Source organism: Vicugna pacos, chromosome 16 (assembly GCF_048564905.1).
Source record: "Vicugna pacos chromosome 16, VicPac4, whole genome shotgun sequence".
Taxonomy (NCBI): domain Eukaryota; kingdom Metazoa; phylum Chordata; class Mammalia; order Artiodactyla; family Camelidae; genus Vicugna; species Vicugna pacos.
Window position 1 is genome coordinate 15,021,156 of NC_133002.1, and position 24,256 is coordinate 15,045,411.

The 24,256-nt window shown below is 47.7% G+C and overlaps 1 protein-coding gene across 1 annotated transcript in view; it reads right to left on the bottom strand.

Annotated features, from left to right (window-relative positions):
- The window catches only part of HS3ST3A1 (heparan sulfate-glucosamine 3-sulfotransferase 3A1), a 74,317-nt gene extending 50,274 nt beyond the window's left edge, over positions 1–24,043 (bottom strand). The window contains exon 1 of the mRNA XM_072938403.1: positions 22,575–24,043. Within this exon, the coding sequence (XP_072794504.1) occupies positions 22,575–23,176 (602 nt within the window). The 5' untranslated portion in view covers positions 23,177–24,043. The remainder of the gene's footprint in view (positions 1–22,574) is intronic.
- Positions 24,044–24,256: the final 213 nt, after the last annotated feature.

Here is a 24,256-nt window from a genome sequence, read left to right on the forward strand (position 1 = left end):
GACAGTAACCCTATCCAACTGCCAACATCGCAGCCCCCGACTGCCCCTCTGATCTCCCTCCCATCCTGGGATTGAATGGCCCTATAAAAATGTCCAGCGTGAAAGACACATCCAGAAACTGAAGAAACATTATCCTGATGGAAGGTCTTTAACCTCCTCCAGCCTCTGCCTTCAGGCCCTCCCTACCAGGCCCCTCCATACCTGCCCCTGCCCCCACCCCGCCCGGCAGGGAATTTATGGGCTGTAAGTCCTGTTCTCCTACACTGATGGAAATCGCTGGCAAACAAGTCCACTGGGCCAGACTCCATCCAGAGAGTCAAATATCAAGGCACCCAGCTGAGCTCCAGGACCCTGGGTTTACGAAGCTGGTCGACCTGCCCTGTGACCGTAAACCATCTTATGTTTACTATGACAGGGCCGTATTTGAGTTCATAAAAAAGATGATTTTTGTCTAACTTCAGTTGCCTGGAAGGCCCTAGCTTCTTTTACAAGGGGATTGAGTATCAGGAGCGGATACAGAGCCTGAAAAGCTAAGTCAGCCAGCTGTTGTTTGCTCCCTTTGTTGGGGTAAAGGAGCCCCATCGCTCCACAGGGGCCTCCGCAAGGCCCACAGGTTCTCAGGGCCGCCTGGAAGTGGGAGGAGTGCACGCCTGCAAGGTGGCGCGCCGCGGGCAGTGGGCAGGGGGAGGACACTCGGCCCCCCCGCCCCCCAGACCTCTTTCCCCCAGGGGTGTGCAGAGTCCCTTTGGAAAGGTGGATAGTCGGTGACGAACTTTCGGATGTGCCACCAGAAGCCTGGGGAAGGTCAGATCGCAGGTCAGCCATTCGGGGAGCAGGGGCGGTGGGGAGGTGGCATCAGCATTGAAAGAAACTGAAGCTGGAGATCAGGGAAGTGAAGGGACTAGAGGGCGTGACTTACGCTGCTGAAGGAAGCAGGCCGGCAAAGCCTCTGCTCCTGGGGTCGCCTTAAGGGTCCGCATGCTGGCCAGATCGTTCGTTATGCACGAGGACTTCACGGCTGGAGGAGGACTTTTGCAGGAAGTCCAGGCAGACGACGAACACGTCACAGTGGTCCAGCTATTCGGCTGCTCCCAGCGCTGGGCGGCGTGGGGGGGGGTGCAGGGTGCATTTCGTTTTCTTCATGTCTATAGCAGCTGGACGGGTTGGAAATTCAGGGTTTCTTTCGAGCTCTGACATGTTCTGCCTCTAAGAATCACTAATACAGAGGAGTTTAGCCCAGCAAGGCATCACAAAGCCTCCTTCCCTCGCGACATTGGTCCCCGATGGATGCTGGACTGAAGGCTCTGTTCTCTTTCTGGCTGTGGAAATTTGTCCTGGAAGAACATGGCTGGAACAGCCATGAATATGTTTCTGAACTCAAAATGCTTTTGGTCACCTGAGAGGGCAATTTACAATCACAAAATTGCAACTATAGAGTTTTTCTTAATTAATCATCATTGCATGAATGACCCAATCTACTATTACACTATAACACACTTGGACTGGCCCTACAGACCAAAAAGCTGCATGACCACCGCTCCACAGGAAACGCAGGAGTTTAGGATTGGCTTTAGGAAGTTTTTAACGTTAATCCAAGAAAAGCAATGCTTCCATCAGCAGCACCTCAGGACATGTGTTAATGGTTGTTTTCTATACGCTCATCTTGATTCTGCCTGTGCACAGGAACATGTGTTTGTAACAGAAGACACTAGGAGTGAAGTGTACTGAGTGAGTCTGAAGGGAGTAGGAACTTTCTCCAAAGATCCAGGTTCTTTTTGACGGACACTTACATTTCAGAAGAAATTATCCAACCTGGGACTCAGCCTGTCAGTGTCCGAGTTTAGTCCATTTACATTTACTTTGATTACTTGTAAATTGGATTTGTTTCCCTCCATTTGATGCTTTCCAGTTTCTATGTCTCTTCCAATATTCTTTTGTTCCTAGTCTATGCTTTTTATTTGGCTCTTTTTTTGACTTCTCTTGGGTTGATCGAATTTATTTGTACTTTGTTTTAACATCTCTCCAGTTTGAAGTTATTTTTGTTCTTTCAGGGATTGCATTTAAATGGCTGGCACGATGATCAACTTAAGAAAATCTGAAGTTAATATCATTATCCTTCTCACTATCAACACTGCCCCCCCACCTCACCTCTTAGTCTCATTAATAACCCAATCAATTTGTGACTTTTACTAACTTTATAGTCATCGCTCATTTAGAAGTCCTAGCACGTTTACACAATTCCTGGCTCCGCGGTGGTTTTATTGCATCGTGCTTCCCTCGCGGACTCAGTCCTCCTTGCTCAACTATGTCACTTAGTCGTCGTTTCAGTGCAGGTCTGCCCGTTGTGAACTCTTTTATTTATCTGAAAGTCCTCCGTGTTCTGTTCTCTGGAAGTCTTATTAAGTGTATCTTGGACCTAGTTGGTCTATTCTTTGTGCCTATAAACCACACTTTTTTAGTGTCCCATTTCTTTATCTCTTTGGTAATTTCAGCAAATCTTCTAGTTATTAATATTTTCCAGCTGTTTTTGCCCTGCTGTTTGGTAAATGTATCAGAGTGACGTCTCAGTTATTACCAAGTCTGTTTCTGCTACTTCGGTCTGCAGTTTAGCTTACCCACTGAGTTTTTAATTTCAACTCTATATTCCTTTCACATTCTCTTTGGTCTTTTTCGAATTTTTTTAGCTTTTTCATTATGATTTTTATATTTTTAAAATTTCTTTAATAAATGAAACAAGCACACGGGCATCTTTCAGAGTGCTGTATCTCTGAGGTCCGTCTGGGGTTGGCTGGTTTCCTGTTCCACTCTCATGGCTGATTTCTCTCCTCAAGTGACTGAAATGGCAAACGGTGACCTGGTCCTCAACTGTGGCTGTTCATTCTGGGGAAATCTTTGGGAACAAGTTATAAAAAATCATCCAGAGCAGTTTCAGTTTTTTCCCCCACTGCCAGTGATACCAGGTGTTTCAATAGTCCTGAGACCAGTTCTTGTGCTGACTTCTCAGTGTGTGGTTCTCACACATTACAGGAAGCATAAACTCAGACCACGTGCAAATGTAAGTTCAGAACTGCAGCTTTAATTCTTTGTGGGGATTTTTTTTTTCTTTTGTCCAAAATCCTGTAGAGAGGACAAGCTTCCTCGCCACATGTGTCAGAGCCTGGGACGTGAGCCGTGAGGTCAGAAAGCGTGGGGTTCGACAAGGCACTTGGCAGATGTAGGGGCCGTAGCTTCCTCTCTCCTGGCAAACACAGGCCACACCCCAGAACCCCAGCTTCCCACCAGCAGAACGTCTCCCACTCGTCCTCTGTGGGTACTGCCACCCCAGCCCCCACTTGCTGCTCGGGCAGACAGAATTCCCTCTCTGAGCTCTGCCTGGGGGCACTTGTCTCTGCTGCGGTGGTTGTGGTATTTTGTGCAACATTCCTGTGTGTCTATCGTTAGGGGCGGAATGAGGTGGGAGGGAGATCACACGTTCCCTAAGCTCAGTCCACCTCGTCCCTGGAAGTGTTTCTAAGATAATTAAAGGTTTTCATTATGAGGTTATACTGGTCCCACATCTCAGGAGCGAAGAAGCTAAGCATCCAGCACCCCCCATGCACTGCTGGGACACACATGGCAGGTGCGCCCAGCACGTGAGCCCTCCAAAGGAGCCCACAGTGAAACGCCGTCACACAGGAAGCCCAGTGTTCAAACATGACACCGGAGTGAGTCACGTAAGTCGCCGCTCCTGGTCCCGGGTGGTGCCCGGCCGCTCCTCCTGTTCCCTCTTCTCTGTACAACCAGCCGTGATTTTTAAGATGTGTGTTTTCACCACGAGCAACTTCTGAAATTTTAATGCAGGAAACTAGGTTGGAAGTAAAATTCTGATGTAAATCTAGTCCCTTGGGGAAAGATGGCGGAGGGGGAAAAAAGGCAGAATAGAACTTCTGAACAGCAGGCTCAAGAATCTCAGTGACACCTCCCGCTGGTTTTCGCATCCTCTGCCCTAGAGATCTGAAATGCGCCTGGAGCCTCCCCGCTCCGCCCCCTTCCTGGTCACATAAGCTGGGACCTGGGAGCTCTATTCTGGGAGGCAGCGCTAATTCAGCTTGGAAAGTGGCACAGGGCGGAAGATGGGAGTTAGCAAGTTCGCCTACAGTCAGCCTAACCTCTCCAACCCTTCTTACTGCCCAGAAGCTATCACATCTCCTAGAATTAATGACAGTTAGATGTCCTCAGCACATCTCTGAGACTCCAGCTGCCACCCAGGGATGCAGAGCAAACAAACACTGTCAGGCTGTGGAAGGTGTGCGTCAGCAGTCACCACTGCCGCTTGACAGAGAGGATGCACTTCTGTGACGTTTCAGTTTCTCCCCCACGACTGATGGTTCCCTCTTCAGCTATCTGCTGCAAAGACATCTGTCGCTTTCTGTCCTAAGACGACAAGAGCAGCTGCTTGGTACGGACAGACTTTCCATGATAAAGGTATGATCGCCTTAAAGACAGCCCTAGAAACAAAAGGGAACAAGCAGGGGTCCATGCTTCCAGCACACCAGCGCTTTAATGCCTCTCCTTTCAGTCTCTATCTTCGCCTCGCGACTTTCATTTCAGCACAGTTAAAGTCATAATACCCTGTGTATTTTTCATGCATTGATAGGAGTACTGGGTTCCTAAGTATCTCATTTTTATTTTATCACAACAACCCTCTAACTAGAGCACAGTGAAAATTCTGGCCATTTTTAGAGAGAGGGAAGCAAAGACACAGATATTTGGGGTGAAGTCCCAGGGCGTCACAGCGAGACAAGAGAAGCTTGCTGTCATCAACACTCTCTCCTTAGATGTTGGCAAACCCAGCGTCACCGCTGGAGTTAAAGGGCAGAAGGTGGGACGGAGGGTGGCTCTGAGGAGCAGCATCACTAATTCAATCAGTGTGCACCTGCCCGGAGCTCAGAGTAAAGCCAGTTTTCTTGTGAGCTGCACGGCCCCAAGGGGAATCCCACAAGAAAAAACCCCCCAGTGCCTTCTGTGACGGCGACACGAGAAGCGGTGGGTGGCCTCTGCTGGAGACTGCCCTGATGAGCTCCGCTCGTTTGGATCTACAAGTTCTCTCTTTAAAAACAAATTCAGTCTCCCTGATTTTCATATTTTACATTGTGCAGTTGATACATTCTTTTAGAAAAAGCTCTTCTCTCGGAAGCTGCAGGAAGGAGAGCTCCTTCAGAGGGCGTCCAAGATGGCGCTGGTGACCGATGTGCCAACTCCAATCTGTCTCGGTGACAAACTGGCAACTCACCCTAACTTTCCCAGGGCCCTGTGGGGTCTGAGGGAGTCGCCAGGCCCTGAGGGATTGTGGAAACACGAGAGCGCCTACCCCGAATGGAGGCTAAGTCGATGGGAAAACGTGATAAAACTAGCGCAGGAAAGTGTCGGGAGCAGACTCTGGGCGGTGCGCAGCTGGCCCTTGGGTGAAGCTCCTTCAGCTTTACTAGGCTCTGGAATCGTTCGCGGTCAAATGCTGCTTTAAAAAATGTCCTCCTAAGTCACAAAATGCTGTTGGATAGAGTTTTCCATCTCCTGTCATCTCTCTTCACCCCACTCTGTCACCGCGTCTTTGTCACCTCGATGCATTGTTGAGAGCATGTCTCTAAAGATGACCAAATATTTTCAGAAAAGATGAGTCAACTAAGTCAAACTCCTTTTTGAGGAAAGAAAACTGAGATCCAGACAAGCAAGACAGACTTGTCCGAAGTCAAGTCACCGCTGGAGGGCCCAGGAGGCCTCCTGCTCCCGCTCACACTGCGCCCTGCACACCCTCCTCCCGGGGGATGGGCAACTGGGCCTCTGTCTCATGGATGTTACTTGGAAGGACAAGAAAACCAACACACTCGGAAATTTTAAGAGGAGGTATTGGACTAGATGACCCAAGGACACTGCCAATGCGAATAATGAGATTTTATGATACGCACTTTTTCCTTCCTGGTAAGATGACCTATTTTTGGATGAGAACAAACAAGTTCAGTTCCTTAGGGCTGAGATCTAGTAAAAAGTCTGTGAAATTCAAGTGGGACGTGAATACAGTGAAAGTAAATTGTCACACCATCCTGAGTCTATTTCAAGTTTAAAAAAATGTTTAAGATACATTTTACATTCTGCTACAGTTGTGTCCAAAAAGAAAACCTGCAACTATGTCTCGTTTCTGATATTTTTATATGAACACACACTGTTAAACAGTCCACATAGCTTTCCTCTGATTATGGAAGATGCTCTTTCCTTGAACTACTGCCTCAGCATTCCAGAATATAACTCACAGACGCAAACCTTTTTATGTCTAAAGTATCACCTGAGAACAATATGACGTTTTCCTCTGATTTTAAACTTACCTTGACTTTAGCAAACAAACATGAAAAAAAGCCTTTCCTGGGGAAACAGTTTGTCCAACTGACTACTTCCTTTTTCTGATGGATGTTATAAAAGGGGAAACAATTCGTTTGGCAAAGTACAGTACATCATTACTCAAACTTGAGTTCAATAGTTCAGATTTTTAAGGCCTTGGGGAGAAAGAAAATGAACTTTCCTTTTTTAAGGAGAATGATTTTGCCCAAGCTTTCTAAACTGAGCCAGCATTCTACAAAATTCAGATAATAAGCACTCCTAAGTCAGACATGCAAATCAATAACTTGACATTGCTTAAATATCTAATTATTTGATTTTAAAAACTTCCTGTTTGAAGGGCAACGATTTCACCCAAACCTTTAAAACTGTGCTGCAGACTATAATAGGTACACACGTAAGTCACACGTCCAAGGCAATGTACTAACAGAACTGTTCATGTGAACTGTTACTTATTTGCTTATTTAAAAAGAATAAATGGAGGGGAAACATGCCTGCAAGAAGAGAGCTGAGACAGAATCTACCCACTGATGTAGTCTGCTAAACACTCAAGGGGTCGGGCATGGAGTGAGATACGTCCTGTCCAGTGGATTTCTAGGCACTTCACTGTTATCACCTCCACATTTGCGTACCACTCGTATACCTTATATCATTTGATTCATGATTTTCATGCTTCCTCTCCCTGAGAAATCAAGAATCAATTACAAGAAGCCGTGTCTGAAATACCGTCACATCTTCCTTCCTGAATGCCCTCTTTTTTAACCACGTTGCCATAGAGTATAACCCCCAGTGGACAGTTAATAAGATTCAGGCATTTGTCATTTTTGTAGAGGCAGGTGATTTAAATTCCTGTGAAGATGAGACAGTCATTCAGTCTCCACAAATGTGGGGAAATGGTTCTTTCCAAAAAAGATCAAGTAGACAGAATTACGAGGACCTTTACTGGAAACCACGGCTACAGAGAGGCTTGTGACCGGGGGGGGACGGATGCGGAGGAGCACGTACGACCGTTTCCACATCTGAGGATGTTAGGGCTCACAGAGGTCCCCTGAGGTACCCACCAGAAGGCTCCAGGGTGCCCACATCAGGCGCGGATCCTGCTTTCCCCTCCAATGCCCCTTCGCTGGGTCCCTGGGCCCCATTATCCATGGCTCTGAAACGTGTTCAATGGTGCTTTCTCTTTCTCTTCCCATCAAGCCTGCTGCTTTCTCCCTGGCTGCATCCTGCAGCCTTCCAGCCGCGCAGTGAAACACTCCTGGTTTTGTTGCACGTGTGCAGAGGGCGACATGATGGCCAGCTTTATTGTAATCAGGACATTAGATGAGTGACGATTTCATGCAGTCATTTGTTTGCAAACCTAAGTGCTCTGGCTTTTTCATTCCTCAGTTCTCTGGGCTTCTCACACCCTCCCTCCCTCCTTCCTCCCGCATCCTCTCCCATAAATCCCCCTTCATCTGTCACCACACTACAAAAGGTCGCTTTCTGAGTAGACTGGAAAAGACCATCATGGTGAAAAGAAATTAATTATTTGAAATATGCCAAGACTAAACTGAGAGAGATGCCATGAAGACAGTTTCCAAACTTGAGACACTCAAGTCCTCTTATCTTCAGCAATTTTCCACTTCAACATCCTCCAAGTCCTTCCTCTGCGAGCAGCTATCAGTTAGAGAGAAATGATCACTGTTAACTGAATGAGAAATAAAACACAACAGATTTCTTCTCCATGAGCAAAACCTAGAGAGATGCCATGAAAATAGTGAATTTGTGAGTCAGACAGTAGGAATAAATTGGTTTGTTTTCTCAGGTTTTTCCTTCTTATTTTCTTTCATTCTTTTTTTTTTTTTAATATTTTCTCACCATCACCAACATTTCCAGAGAGGAGAAAGGAAAAGCTCAGAAGCATTGCAAAAAAGCCTGCTATTTGATATTCATAGAGAAGAATAAGAGTATGTTACCAATGAAAGACTATCCAATGGTTGACCCTTTAAAAAAATGTTCAGTGTTGGTGAGAGAAAACACAAAACATTTACATGTCTTCATTCTCTTGTGGAACTTTCAAGCGAGTATTTGAAAATATGGAGATCCTTAAAGCAAGTTTATCTGGCTTTCCACACTTGCAATGGAGTTTAGAATAGGCTAGCGCAGCGATGCCTTGAAAATCAGCCCACCACACTTTTACCAAAACATTCAAGAACACTAAACAGGCATAGCAGATGCTGCTAGTGCTCCGTAACCACTGCAGGGAGCCTTAAGCATCCACCCAAGGAGGACAACCTGCAATAAAAAACACCTGCTAAAACTTCACGACAGAGAAACTGCTGATCGAGCCATGATGCATTGGTAACCACGTCAGCACAGAAAACAGGACACGCAGATGCACCGACCAGGACAAAAGCACACTGAACACACTGCAAACCCTCCTCCGTCTGTCGCACGAATGACAAGCCATCATGGTCATAAAACAGGTATGATGCCTCCATCTGTCAACTCAGCCCAGGAGCAAGAGGGAGACAGCGACGGCCAGACAGATGCACGGACGGAGTTCGCCGTGCCCCCCGCCTGCCTGGGAGCGCTTCCGCGAGCTCAGCCACCAGGGCCAGGCTCTGTCTCTCCCCAGCGGCCCACCTGGTCGCAGGGTCACCAACGACTTCCTAGGTGACGACCCAGACACTCTTTTGTCTCGAACCTCTGTTCAGCTTCCTGTAGCATCTGACACCTCTGACCTAGAAACCGTCTCCTCCCACCACCAGCAGCACTTCCTTGTGAAAAGTTCAAACATAGGAAGAACACTGGGAAGAACTGTGCAGCAAATCCCTATCTACCCACCAACTGAAGTCTACATACAGATTCTTCTGTACCTTTATTAGCACACCTCTCTCTATTCCTCTATCCGTCCATCAATTTATCTTTTCATTTTGAATGTGTTTCAAAGTAAATTCTTGACACCGGGACAGTTCCCGCTAAACACTTCCCGGGTACATCTTTCCTTGGGGCCAGAACGTAGACACGTTTTCCTGCCCCTGCTCCCCCCACCCCACCTCGGGTCCAGCCTCAGCAGTCATGCCTGCGGCCGCAGCTCAACCTGCCATGCGCCAGCCCTCCCTGGCGCCCCATCCACTCCTCGAGTCTGAAACAGCTATCTGCGCCTCCTGGTGCTGCTCATCCCGTGTCCCCGCTTACAGTCACAGCTAACGATAAACATATCTGCGCTGGAAGCCTTCACATATTCTCCAGCTTCCCCCAGCCCTTTCGTCCTTGCTGGCATCCCACACAAAATGTTATCATTCCTATGACCAAAATGTCGAGCATATCTTCCCCTCTGCTTTCCAGGGCCACAGCCCTGCCTTAACGGCACCAGCTCGACGTGCACCCTCCACCCACGAATGCCACCTGGGACGGGCTTCCATGAGAGCCGGAGAACGTCTGCAGGATCAGCCCCTACGGAGAGCCCTCAAGACCGCTCCGCAGCCCCACCCCGAGAGCTGCGCCGTCCAGTATGGCAGCCACGGGCCTTGGGTGCTCCTGAATACTTGACACCTGGCTAGCCAGGACTGAGAAGTGCTGCAAGCATACAACGCAAACAAGGCTCGGAAGATTTTGTATGAAAAACACAAAACATCTCACTGATTTGTCACTGTTCATCACGTGTTGAAACAATGGTATTTCAGAAATACTGGATTAAATCAAAGTATGATTGGAATGAATGTCACCTCTTCGTTGTTACCTCTTTAAGGAGGCTACTAGAAAAGTTAAAAGGACACGTGCGGTCACCATTCCATCTTTGTTGGACAGTGCTGATCTAGACTGAAGTCCAAACCCCCGGCCCACACCACTAAGCATCCTCAGAAAGCCTCCCCTGTCCTCGGTCCTCGCCTGCAAAGACCGAATGCTGACTCAGAAGAGAGATCAGGGGATGAAGTGTGACCCCAGCGCAGGAGGCCCAGGTTTCCAAGACAAGAGGCAAACAGGAGACGCTCCAGCAGAGTAAACGCATGCTCAAGGACAGTCAAGGACAGCAAGACGCAGTACTAAGCGTTTCTTAAACAATGACCAACGACTGCTTTGACTTGTGTTTATATGATGTCTCTTCCAAAGTAGAATCTTTGTCACTGAGTCACCTTTACATGAAATACCATCATCCTGAACAAGTCTGCGTATCTCGAGACGTCCGCACGGGTCACTGCCCAGGATGGACTACTCCAGCCTCGCTCAGCGGCAAGGAGCTGTCGCCTCCGCGCTGGGCCTCGAGCGCGGGTTAGCCCGTCACATCGTGCACCGCAACACCGCCCCTGAACGCCAGGAGAGTCACACGACAGGTAAAGCAAGGGAAGACCCTGGGACGTGCTTCGGGCTTTTCGCCTATCCTAGAAGTCTGCAAACTAGGCTGGCAAGCCAAGGGCTTTTCTGGTAAATAAAGTTCTGCTGGAACACGGCCGTGCCCAGTGATTTACATGTTGTCTAAGGCTGCTTTCCTGCTGAGGAGCAGAGTTGAATAGTTGTGACAGAGACCGTGTGACCCATGAAACCTAAAATATTTACTCTTGGCCCTTTCCAGAAAAAATTGCTGACCTATGGCTTAAGGCATCATTTTTTCATTAAACAAACAGTGAATCTATTCTGTGACAGGCCCAGCTTCAGGCCCTGGAGTTACAAGGTTGAAAAGAGTGAGGTTTTGAATCCGCAGCAGGGGATGCTCACATGTAGCTTCCCGAGCGACCCTGAAGCACGTTCGTTCGTCTGTGCACCCGGGACGTCTGCTCACACTAGCCAGTGTCTTCCCCACTTCCTTCCACTGGGAGCCGCTACTCCAAGTACATTTCACATCCAGCCCTCCTGCACACACTGACCTACATGTGGCTGCAAATGCTGAGCCCCGTCTGTCAGGATAATACCTGCCTGGCTGACTACACAGGGCTCGCGCTCCTGTCTGAACCTGCTGTAGCTCCTTCCATTAATACCACAGTCAGTGGTGTTTTACACTAATATCTTGGGATTCACAGTTTGAAAACCTCTCAGAACACACCGATCTTCCCCATAAGCTGTGAGTTATAAACGAGCAGTCGTACTCCCTCAGATGAGTTTATTTTATTCCATTCATGCAGAATTTTGGTTTTAGTTTGGGTTTTTAATATGTCAGTAGGTTCTCGATATGTTACAGAATCAGTATTGCAAGATTCCTTTGAAAACTCAGAGGCCCTGGCGATCGTGAGCCTACTCTCCTCCTCGGTCACCAGCAGCTGGAGCCAAGAAGGTGTCTCGAGTGTCTGCTTCCAACTTGCCACCCTTTGCCACAGGGTAAATGCACCTGAAACGCCCAAGAATTTTCATCACAAGCGTTCGTGCCCCATGACCTCCCCCACCATATAAATATGAAACAGACCCAGTGTGTTTTCCTTCCATCAGTAAACCCCAGCAGGGCACTCTAGGAGACCCCCGGCCCTGGGGAAGCCTTTTCTGCACACAGTGCTGTAACCCCAAGTCCTCCTACGTCGAGAAGAAAGGGAAAGGCCTCACTGGGAAGGAAAACAAGTGGTCTTTATTTCTTTAAAAAAAAGAGAAGAAATCAAAACCACAACATTTGATGAAAGAAACTACAAGAATAAAGTCCACCAGAAACTTGTAAGGTAAAAAAAAAAACAGATGCCACTTTTTGTTTACTCGAAAGCTTTGTTTGCGAAACGAAATCGCTTTACCGCGACTGCGGCCTTTTCTCACTGCCAGAACTTTTCAAAACATCGATTGTGAGCAAACATGGTGTCAGTTAAGAAAGGTGATGAGGGAGCAGTTCGTCCTGGGAACACAATCCAGTTCCCTTTTTAAATACCTGAGCTTAATGAGAATCTGCAAAGATTTATGACCGTAACAAACACGTCATTTTTGACTTTGTCATTCAAACCAGCCTGGCAACTTTGAGATTTCCTACTGAAAAGAAAGATCTAATCCAAGTAAGTATCTGAAAAAGGGAGCGGGAATTTTATTCCCGAAATTTGATTGATTACTTCCTACCCTGAGCACTCAAGAGAGAAAATGCAAACTTGCTCCTGTCTGTGCTTGGGTTTCTCTCACTAATCTTTCACAAGCAGGTAACAGCCACAGAACACAAGCCGCTTGTGAGGCTCCCTCGGCCAGTCGTGGAACACTCTGTTCCACAATCTGTGAGCATCACAATATTGGGGAAAACATCTGTGATGAAAACCAGAAAAGTAAAGAGGACTGACCACTGACTCAATTCAATCCAATGCTTCCATTCACCGGTTCTAGGAGGAGGAAAAATAATGCTATCAATTGTTCCGTTTTCCGGAATATTTGTTGTCATTGGTGCAAATCCCCCCAAACTAAATTTGTACAATTTGGAGCATGTAACGGTTTCCCAGTTGTCTCCAGAACTTTATGCTGAAAATGAGAAGCCCTGAGCCCTTGTCTTTTGACGTAACACTGGGCAAGGCGCTCTGGTTTCTTCACATGCGGAAGACCATCTCTAGGGCGCCTTCTAGTCCCCACACCCTTTAGAGCTTATGCTGCTGTCTGGCTAGAACCAAAGGAAGTGCAAACCAACAGCCGTGCCTTGTTTGGCAATGACCCGACTACAGTAAAGGGCTTAGAGCTAGCAATGACCAGTTGGTAGGATATCAATTAGACAAAAATTATTAATAACAATAAAAATGAAGATACAAGAGTCCTTTGGGGCAAAAACTGGCCTATGGCCAGAATGGGAGTATTAATATTTCTAAAGAATTTTTTAAAACGGTCAATCAAAAAGTGCAGATTCAGAAGAGAGTGAGAAAGGTGGACTCTGGCAGTGACTCAGCCGTGTTCCGCAGGACTGGCTAGCTGGGGGTTTCCTACAGTTGAAAGGGAGTGTGGGGCAGCGCAGCCACCAGCCCACCCTGCCCCAGTTCCAGGCGCAGCAGGCACCTTCCCACTACGTCTCCGACGCTGTTCTGGCCTCCCCCCCGCAGCTGGACAGAAGGAAGAAGCTTGCTCGCTGGGACCACTGAATAGTTTCATTTCGTGATTACTGTTATTTTTTAATGGATGGGTGAAAAATCAATTGAATGGCTCAGGGCTTCTGATCTTCTCAACAGGATGAGCTTTGTGACCAGATTAGATTATTTCTTAAAAAAAAAAAAGAGAATTACACAAAAAGTAGAGGTGGCTTTAGTTATTCCATATAGGCCAACAGACTCACAAGGATATTTAAATACTTAAAAACTCACTTTTTCAACTGTATGTTGACATGCTGCCTTGCTTCTAACCTCAGATTCAACACTCAGAACCAACATGTCCTCTCTCACATGGACCAGCCTCTCAACCCCCCGGCCCCGTCCCTGAGCCACTGGTGGCTCGCTGTGGAGGCAGGAACCACACGTGGCCAAATTCTATCTGAGAACATGAAAGACCATCCCAGTGGTGAAGTACTCGCAGAAGTGGGTGGGCCTCAGTCCAGCACCAGATCTGCTGCTCACTTGGCCAGATGACCTCACGCTAGTTACTTTTCCTTTTTGAGGCACAGTTTCCTGATCTGTAAAAGTTAGTAAGTATAAGTAACTAGACCTACCTAATGATATTAATAATATTAATAAAATATCTAGATCATGCAACTTCATCTGGCATCATCCAGTGAGGGCTCAACAAACGTAGCTGTCATTACCTTACATATAAAATGACAGCTAGATCATTCAGACAGAAAGTCAGTAAGGAAACACTGGCCTTGAACTATACTTCAGACCAGACGGACCTGACTGACGCACACCGAACATCCCATCCAAGAGCAGCAGGACGCACGTGGGACATTCTCCTGGACAGATCGTACGCTCGGCCACAAATCAAGTTTTAACAAATTCAGGAAGACTGAGTTCGTATCAAGTGTCTTTTCCAACCACAATGGTATGAAACTGGAAATCAGTAATGAGAGGAAAACTGGGAAATTCACAAATATGTAGAAGTGGAACGATGTGCTACTGAAAAACCAGCGAGTCAAAGAAGAAATCAAAAGGGAAATCAAAAAAATATCTTGAGACAAATTAAGGTGGAATTGGAACACACCGAAATGCATGGGATGCAGCAAGAACAGGTCTAAGAGGGAGGTTTCCAGTTACAAATGCCGACACTAAGGAAAAAGAAAATCTCAAATAAATGACTTTACCTCTTAGGAACCAGAAAAAGAACAATCTAAGCTCACAGTCAGTAGAAGGATGGAAATAACAAAAATCAGAGCGGAGATAAATGAAACAGAGACGACAATGACAAACTTCAAATGTACTTCACAGGGTTCAAATTTTCGCTGTTTTTAAAAAGGTTCCACATGCTTGAGGACAGCTGTACGCCAACCAGTGCGGGAGAATGCAAACAACAAGCCCACAGCGGCATTCGGTCACAGAAGCCGTTTTTATCCACGTAAGCGTGTAGCAGCCTGTCCTTCGCAGGATGCAGGTCACACAACAGATCCAAGTGGACCAGCGACTAAGAGGAAATGCTGTTAACTTGAGTCTCAAGGTGTGGCTGATACTGTTTTGTTATGCTTAAGTAAAAATGTAATTTTTATTTTTACAGTTGTTAAAAATACCGAAGGAAACGTCTCAAGGCAGATTTTTCATTACTCTATTAATAAACCAACCATTAAACCAGAGCCTCAGATACACAACTATGTGTCTAAAATCAGAAAACGTGAGCATGCCACTCAGACAGGAACTTTGAGTCTGATAACACTGCAACCCTGGGCTCAGCCGTTTCAGCAGGAAGAACCACCCAGGATGCCAGGGCCGGTCCTCCAGCGCACGGGAGGCTGGATTTTCTCCGTTCCTCCCTTATCCTTCAACCTCATGATTGCTCCAAGTCTGCTTCGCTCCCCTGGCTGATCTCACAAGCACAAGGTCAAGGAAGCAGACCAGATATTTAAGCTGACCCCCCAAATCTGGGCAGTGCTATTATCTTAGCTGTAAGGAGCGTCCTCAGGCCCGACCGGCTCTCCTCACCCCATAACCCACTTCCCCGCCCCGACAACTGCTCCGCCTACGTCTGCAGCAAAAAAAAGCCAGATGCCCAGGTCGGATTTTCCTCTGACCCCGACTTCAGTTCTTTGTGTTCTCAGAAACCTGTCACTGACATCAAAGATTTTGCTCTCCAGCACAAGAAGGTTTCAGTCAGGGCTGAGTGACTTTTTATACCTTCTTGACTTTACATTTGCCAGCCATAAGGAAGAGAGAGAAGGAAAGAGAGAACGGTCCGTGCTTCAGAGACAAGAGAGTAGGAGGGCAGCGGTGAGCCAGTTTTACTATGAAATAAGCTGAGGGAAAGACCAGCACGTCTGGAGCAACAGGTGTTGGCTGAGGGAGCCGGGGCCTTCGGGAGGGGAGGGAGGGAAAGGGGCGGAGTGCTGCAGAAGCAGCCCTCGGGCCCTCTGCCTTCTTTGTTAATGTTGCAGTTTTTCCTTTGGTCTTGGAATACTTTTAGATAACACAATTTAAAAAACAATGCAGAAAGTCCTCAGAGACCCCTTTAACCAGTTTCCCAGAGGTTATCATCTTATGTGACCCTGGTACAAGGATCAAAACCAAGAACTTCACCTTGGTGTGATACCGTGAGCCAGACCGCCCCCTTTACTCACACGCCCTCAGTTTTTCCACGAACGCCCTTTTTCTACTCCAGTGTTACCAGGCTGTACTTACTTATCAGTAATTGGTCTCTTTGTCCCCTCCCAGCAGTGACAGTCTACCAGTCTTACTTCGTTTTCATGATCTGGACATTTCTGCAGAGCACTGACTAGGTATTTAGCAGCGGCTCCACCCGTTCATGTCGGTCTGACGCTTTCTCCTGCTGAGACCGGGGGCAAGGGCTTGGGGGAAGCAGCTCTCCTCGCTGCATTCTACCTGGAGATCCATGACCTCAACACAACAAGGGAGTGTCACCCTCACCCCTGGGTGCGGGTGGGGTCCTCCGGGCTCCTCCAGTGTCACGTCCCGGTTTTCCCCTTTCGTCCTGCCTTACTTTCAACCTGCCTGCCACCCCTCTCGGCCAGCCCGCCCTCCCCAGCACTGGGCTGCAGTCACAGGAAGCTGTCTCCTGTGGGAATTCTGAAGGCAGCTTCCACAGTGTGTCTCAAGGACGTTAAGGGTTAAGCAGGCTTCCGTGGGCTGCTTGTTAAGAATCCTGGGACCCTCCTCCAAAGCCTGTACAACACAGGGGAAGAAATAAGGCTGCATTACTGATGCTGAAATGAAATCATCTGGAAGTATTTTCATGTGAAGCTGGCTTTCAGAAACAGAGGCAAAACACACTAACAAACTAATCTGGGACATATGGCGTTCCTTCCAGTCATGCACACTTCTAATATAAATCTCCTAATCACTTATATCTTGTTTTTCAGGTTTATTGTCAAGCCAGTTTTTCATTTTTTCCTCCAAAGGACAACCTCCCTGCCTAAAAGAATAGGCTCTGGCAGAAAGGCGGAGTGCAGCTCAGCCACGAGAATCAGATCACACTTGCCATAAGCACTACCTAACGATCTCCCCTCCTTTTTTTTTTTTTTTTTTAATTTTAAGTAGGACCAAATATACTCTGATAATGATGAGGTTTTCAAAGTTGAGCCTTTTGGGTTCCTTGCTGACTCTCCCTCCCACTAGGTGGCGCTACACGTCACATTCCAAGTGGGCTGCTCTCAAGAGTCAGTGAAGAGCATTTTTTTAAACCTTTGCAAGCATATCACTAGTGACAAGTACTAAACTTCCTTCTTAATAAACATTTCTCCTTTTCTTTCTACATTTACTGTCATCTGACAACTGAAACAGGGGAAATCTGAACTTGTGGAATACAGCGTTCAAGTCATCATAGATTAAAAGTAAATGTTACTGGCAGAAGGGTCATGACCACACGAGTGACATGAAAAAGCAGGAGTTGCATCATTGGAGGCAAGCAACTGGGAAGATGTTTCAACTCACTGGACTCAGCATTTCCTCATTTCTAAGTTCTGGTTTCACATAAGTGTCTTTCACATAAGTTTATCTATTAACTGTATCAGTATCTCCCTACCTCTGGCAGAGATTTTAAAACTGTATCAAATCAGTAAAGATTTTAAACTACAGGCAAACATTTTAAAGACATTCTTAAAAACGCAAAAACTAGGCGGGTTAAAATATTACTTAGGTGCGGTTTCCTCTGATTAGAAACCTCTTTCCACAATTATAACTCATTACTTAAGCAGAAACAAACACTCTAAAAGCTTCGAGTCTAAGATCGTTAGGAAGCACACGGAGAAATGATGCTCTTTATCAGCCAAGACACTGCTCCTTGGTGGAGGAAGACGTCCCCCTAAGGAAAAGTCCCCCGTCTGTAAAGTTCCTGACCCAGCCCAGAACCTGACTGATGGTGACTGGGATGTGCATTGTTGAATGCATCCCATAGAGATAGGAGACCTTGGTTGTTTATATCAAGTCGGTCTGTTTGCTCTGTGATACTCTCCTCCAGTGACGTAAGCATCTGGTCTATGTAAGGTCAGCCCCGTTGTCATTAATTGCACATGCTTATTTCATTCTCACCACCCCCCCCCCAGAACACAGAGTTGGCACATACTCTTTCCTGTCCTATCAACAGACTTATTTATATGAGACAAGTGTTCCGGCCAAAGCGTTTTTGGTGTTTGGGGGTGGGCAGATTACAATACTGTGGAGGGTTTGGCTCCGAGGTGGCTGTGTGTTTCACACACAACACATCAGCACATGCTAAGGCTCATGGTTACTAGGGCCTAACCGCTCACACAAGGCACTCTCCACTTCTGAGCTGCACCCCGTGTGTTTCGTTGCTTCTGCTGTTGTTTTTAATGCCTGGATTCAACAGTCCAAAGCCTATTCCACCTGGGTGCCTGACATGGCTCAGAAGTTCCACAACCACTAAATAACTTTCCTGTTATAAAAATTCTATCACTTTCCACACCTACCGGGTGCCTGCTCTTGCACGCTTGTGTGCTTGTGTGCGTGCGCACGAAACTTGCATGGTGCATGCACACGCACATGCACACACACACACGAAGGAGACTTTGGCTCATCCTGCCCAGGCGGTCTACTGGGGAGATGACCCAGGGCAAACAGAATTGCAGCAGGTGGCTTCCCGCAGAGGCTGTCTGCAACTCTCACTGGATGGAGAGTCCAGTCACTGAGGGTTCCTGGGGGCACACACATGAAAGAAATTATGCCCTCTCCTGCCTTCCCATAGACACGTATTATAGACTCAAGGCCCAGAGCAGTTTCTCCCCCACCTTTCATCCCTCCCGATGTCCTTCACCCCCTCTGAGGACACAGAGCCGCTTTGGACGTCAGTCCACACGACCTTGCATGGGTGGCCAGACTCCCTTGGCTCGAATTTCATTTCCAACCCTTCGTGTAGAAGGGCTGGTGGCTCAGGAGGGTGAGAATCTGCACACGGAGGTGCAGCCTTGCAGCTGCTCCCAGCTGCTATGAAATGCCGACTGCCCTGATAGGAACCGAAAGTTGCTCTGTTCAGCCTGCCTCTACAGTGGACTCGATAAACAGGGCAGTGATCGTTCAGGGCCAGAGAACAGCGAATTCTGATGATTAAATCACGGAAAGAACAAACCCCTAAACTCCAAGCTGTCAAAGATTATGCAACCTGTGATCTTCCTGGATGCTATAGAGTGAAACAATTTTAGCGATCATCTTCTCTGCAGAAATTATCCAGTCTCACTAAAGAAAATCAATCAAAACGGAGGAAAGAGACATACTGGTATAAGAGACGAGATAATGAATACTTAGTATCTTGTCCCCAAATGCAAGACTAAAGTGTTACCGTATTCAAACATGTCCGTACACACACATACATAAGCACATATGCGTACACAGTATATATACACACACATATCTTCAAATATTTTATAGACAGGTATTTTTCATCTTAGGAGAAAAAGAACCACACCTTCCAGTTGGTGCAGACACACAGGCAGAGTGGGGGAGGGAGCTTCTCACTGAATTCCAAGTTCACCTGCGCTTGAACTACAGCAGAGACATTTGGTCTTGACTTCCAGAAAAGATCTCGAAGTTTTGAAGCTAGCGAAACAACTCCCCACCCTTCATCAGGAGCCCAGCACGCGCACGATGATGGGAATGGAGACTATCCATGGTGAAGGATGGCATTCCCGCGACAGGCCAGCCACACACATTTGTTGTACTGATACCATGTCGGCTAAATTAAGAAATATGGAATGCTCTCTAAACCCATCAGGGTGGAGTTTCATAACCAGAAAACTCTACTGATGTGTCCTAAATGTTCATCAACACATTTCCTGGCATATTAAACTTTTCCTTTCTTTCATTTATTTTAGAGTAATAGTAGGGCATTTTAAATCAACAAGGATAATCTCCTTCTTAGCGATTTTGAATAAATTCATTTTCTTGGCCTTTACTATGAATTTGTTCAAATGAAGACATTGTTGATTACATTATTCTTGGGATATAGTTCATAAAGTATTTACATTTTTTTCCTAGAGAGAGAAATTTATTGAAACATTCTAGCAACAGGCATTTCTAACTCTCAAACTCAATTTCTAAGAGATTGTCTTCAAACTCCCTAAAGGCAGCAGATTTCTGAAGTTGTCAGGACAGTAGGGGGCACTGCCACAACAAACTATCACAGCAAACTGGGAGTTCACTGAGCAAAAAACACAAGGCTAGACATTTATGACTCTTCTATGTCAACAAGCATCTAAAAAATATTGTACATTTTTTTCTCTTCCATAATTCACTTCAGGGTTCAAATCCTGGGGTTTTCTTTCCATTTCTGTGTGTGTGTGTGTGGTCATCAGTGTCTGTTAGAAAGCCTCTATTACAAATTTCAGGCTGATTCAGGAAAGTCTAACCGAATCCCTTTTTCTAAATTGCTGGCTAAATACAAGCGCTAAAATGCACTTAATAGTTAAGTGGCATCCTGTGTGATTATTTTTTCACAGTTAAGTCTTCAATCTTGCTCACAAACATCAAACTCCCAAGTTCAGAGTCAAGATGAAAGAGAACTGTGGCAAAATTTCATTAAATAATCGTATAATCCAGGCTCCATAGGTTGGACTTTTTTAATAAGAGTTTTTCCATGTAATTGAGTTAAACTTAAATTTATGCATCCAATAAAAGACCATTGCAAATGGTAAAACAAAGACCTTGCTCCAACACTTGGAAAATTAAATTCACCAACCATGGAATCTACTGTGTAGTTATTTTTGTAACCGCCATAAATTGCTTTGTAAAACTCCTCTACTGAAGTAAACAATCCAAGGAGATATTTACTTTACAGCGCGCATCCGGTTTCCAAGTGAGAGTAGCCTAAAAGTTTATGACTTTTCCTTTTTTTTCCCTTTTTTTTTTAATACTTGTGTTTCTAGTTACCTTGAAACCTTCCTTCTCTTACAAGAACTCAGAAAAGTCCACAGAAAATCAGATTCAGCTCTGTAGATACACTGTGCCCGCTAATACTTCTGGAATGGGAAGAAACAGTCCTACTTTGTGGAAATAAAGTCTATAAGGCAAAACAAAAATAAAGGGCTTCAGTACTAAATACTTCACCATATTTAATAGTACCTCAGAGTCCAACATTGTCTTAGATGTTTTAGGCAGTCGGCTTGAAATGTGTTCACTTAGAGCACTGTAGCAGGCCGAATTCAGCGTAAACTGCTATAGATAAGAGTTTTAGGGGTCTTTAATCACTTCTTTCTTGTGTCCTTGATGGAAAAAACAGAGCTGCCTTTGTGCTAAGAAGAAGGACCTGTTGTTTCCAGATTCAACAGGTCATTTTTATAAGGACTTCCCAGAGGATACAACTTAAATGACAGAAACACAAGGGGATTTTTTAAGTGGCTGATGATTTTAAATGATATATATACTATAGTAAGGGAGGGCTGTTTGTTTTTCTTTCCAAAAAATGTAAAGTTACTGTTTTAAACATGTTTAATGTCTGAATTCGACTTTCAGGACCAAATATTTTCTCATGAGTTGGATTACTGTAAATTTGGCTCCTGAAATCCATCTCAATGTCTGCTTGACCCTCATGTAAATAAACTTGTCAAATCATGTCCACTTCTGTTTTGGGGATGAATGGTTAATTGAGTGGGCTTTTGAAATATATTTAAATGGTGTTGGAACTTTTGTGATACTGTTTTAATTTAAATAACAAGGAGAATGCATATGTAATAAACATGATACAACTTTATAAAATGGAAAATTCTGGTAGGGCAACTTTTCATTGTACTCAGAGGAAAGGAAAAAGGCCAATATTTCATAGCAAAAAAAAATTCAGGTGACACTAAGATTTATTAGAGTTTGGCTTATTCTATCATTAAAGATGGTCTGAATTTGAGAAGATGGGCAAATTTAAGATTAAGATCTGAATCAGAATTGTTTCCCACACCGTGCGAGGACAATTCCTCACAATGTAACCGGGTTTCCTATTTTTCCCCACTTTTCTTCCTTTAAAAAAATTCGGCAACCTCATTTATAAAGAGAATTGTTAGACAGTCTTTAGAAGAATTTCTGCCAGTCCAGAGACAAACGGTACTCTTCCCGACAAATACAGAAACCATTTTATAGAAGTCTTTCCTTGCCCCAAACAAAGTTACTACCAATGAAGCCTTCTCTGAAACACGTGCTCACGTGTATTTCCCAAATACATAGAGTCCAGTTCTTGGCACTTTAAATCTCTGTATTATTTACCACCCAGGACAATTATTTCTTAGCAAAGGCTTAAGAAAAATAAATAGGGGGTGGCGAAGACCACATTAACCACAGGGAACTGCTCACAAGATAAAAAAGAAATAAAAACAGGCTTCCTTGAGAAAGGGATCCAATAGGTTACATACCTGGGAACTGCACAGACTTCTAACTTGGGGGGGACTTTTTTTTTGTTTTCTCTTTAGCTACCAACAGAGCAGGGATACTTTCACAGAGCAAGAGAAAATGATGAGAGCTGTTTGGGGAAAAGGGAATCCTGAGGACTAAAGAAAAAAATCTCAAATGCCAAAACTTTCCGGCCACCTGGCCTTCGACATCCACTTCCCCTGAAGGGGAAGGCGAGGTGGGGAACCGAGACCCCTCATCTTTCGGACAACCACTGTTAACCCTTTGCCCTCCACACGAAGTGGGGAGGGAGGTGAACTGAGGGTCACCACCCTGCGCTCTGGCTGCCCCCGCCCGCCCTGTCCCGCGCCAGCTCACCGGTACCAGGCGAGGCCCTTGTGGTAGCTGCGGTCGAAGAAGTGGGGCTCGGCGCCCACGGCGCGCACGTCAGGGTGCACGCGCAGGAACTCCAGCAGCGCCCGCGTGCCGCCCTTCTTCACGCCGATGATGATGGCCTGCGGCAGCTGCTTGCTGCCTTCATCCAGCAGCAGGGCCAGGGTCCCCGGCGGGCTCTCGGCCACGCTGCTCCCGGCCCCGGAGCCCCCGGGACTCCCCGCCAGGCCGGGGGGCTCCTCTTCCCAGGCCGCCTCCTCGGCGGCGGCGTCGCCCGGCGCGGGCGGCAGGCGTCTCAGCCATGGCTGCACTTGCAGGAGGCGCTTTCTCCGCGCGGCCGCAGGCCACGCCGCCGGCTCCCCCGGGCCTCTGGCCAGGACACGGCCAGCCGGGGCCCCCGCCTCCTCGCCGCTGCCCGACAGCCCCACGACGGGGCCAGACAGGGTCTGGCAGCGCTCAGCCAGGCAGTAGAAAACGTACAAGGATGTGAGCAGAGAGCAGAGCATCAGCAAGAACTTCCGGAAGATGCTGCGGGACAGTGGCTCGGCAGAGGTGGGGTGGGAGCCGGCCGGGCCCGGAGGGGCCATCCTAGCCGGAGGCGACGTCGGGCAGCGCGTGGGCCATGCTAGGTCGGGATTCGGCCAGTTGCCCTGACATCCTCCGGGAGGGACTGCGCGCTCGACGGAGACCACATCGCCCGGCGTCCCTAGGGCCGTGCGAGCTGCCCAGGCCAAGGCAGCCGGGGCTCCTCGAGAAGACCGAGCCCCGGGAGCCCTGGGAGCTCCGCGCGGGATCCTAGCCTCCGGTCGAGGGGGCAGGAAGGGGGACGTGGTGCCGTGCTTAAGAAACCATCGTCTCAGACTCGCCGAAGTCCCGAGTCTGGGGCCGCGCTCGGCACACCAGTTCCCTGAGAGTCGCCGGAATGGGGGTCGCGGCCGCGATGGCGAAAGCGTGCGTCTCGGCCCCGGATCGGCGCGGATCCCAGCTCAGCGATCGCGCATCCTTCGCTGGGTCCCGCTGAAGGGACGCGCAGCGCCGGGGCCGCTGAGCTCCGTGCACCCAAGACCGCGGCGGGGCCAGCGCCTCCCAGTCCTGCTTCCTCGGTCCCTGGCTCCCCTGGGCGCGCCCTCTCAGCCCTAAGGCCAGGTCCCCGGAGTTCCTCTGCTAGAGCTGGAGTCAGAGGGCCCTCCCCGAGCAGTCGGTCTCTCTTCACGCGCGCCCGGCCGCTCCGGCTACTCTCAGGCCCCACCTGGGAGCGGTGTGGCTGAGCCCGGCTGCGCGAGACCTGTCAGCGGCCGCGGCCACTGCGCTCGCCGCCTCCCCGTCGCCCCGTCGCCTCACGGGCCGCCGCCGCCGCCACACGTGGGGCTCCGAGGGCAGCAAACTTGGCGGTGACGTCAACAGCCAGGGCCGGACCAGCCCCCGGACGAGCGCAGCGGGGCGGGCAGGGTGCGAAGGAGGAAAGGTGGCGCGGAACCCTCGGCTGCCGGACGACATGGGAGAGGGCGGGGGCGGCAGAAGCGACGCCCCTTCCCCACTCCGCCCCCCACCCCCACCCCAGCCGGTAGCCTCGCGCGGAGCAGGGTCTGAGGTGGCTCCCGGGACGTCTGAGTGACAGCCAGGGAGGCCGGATCCCCGAGGGCCTGACTTCCACCCAGGGAGCTGCT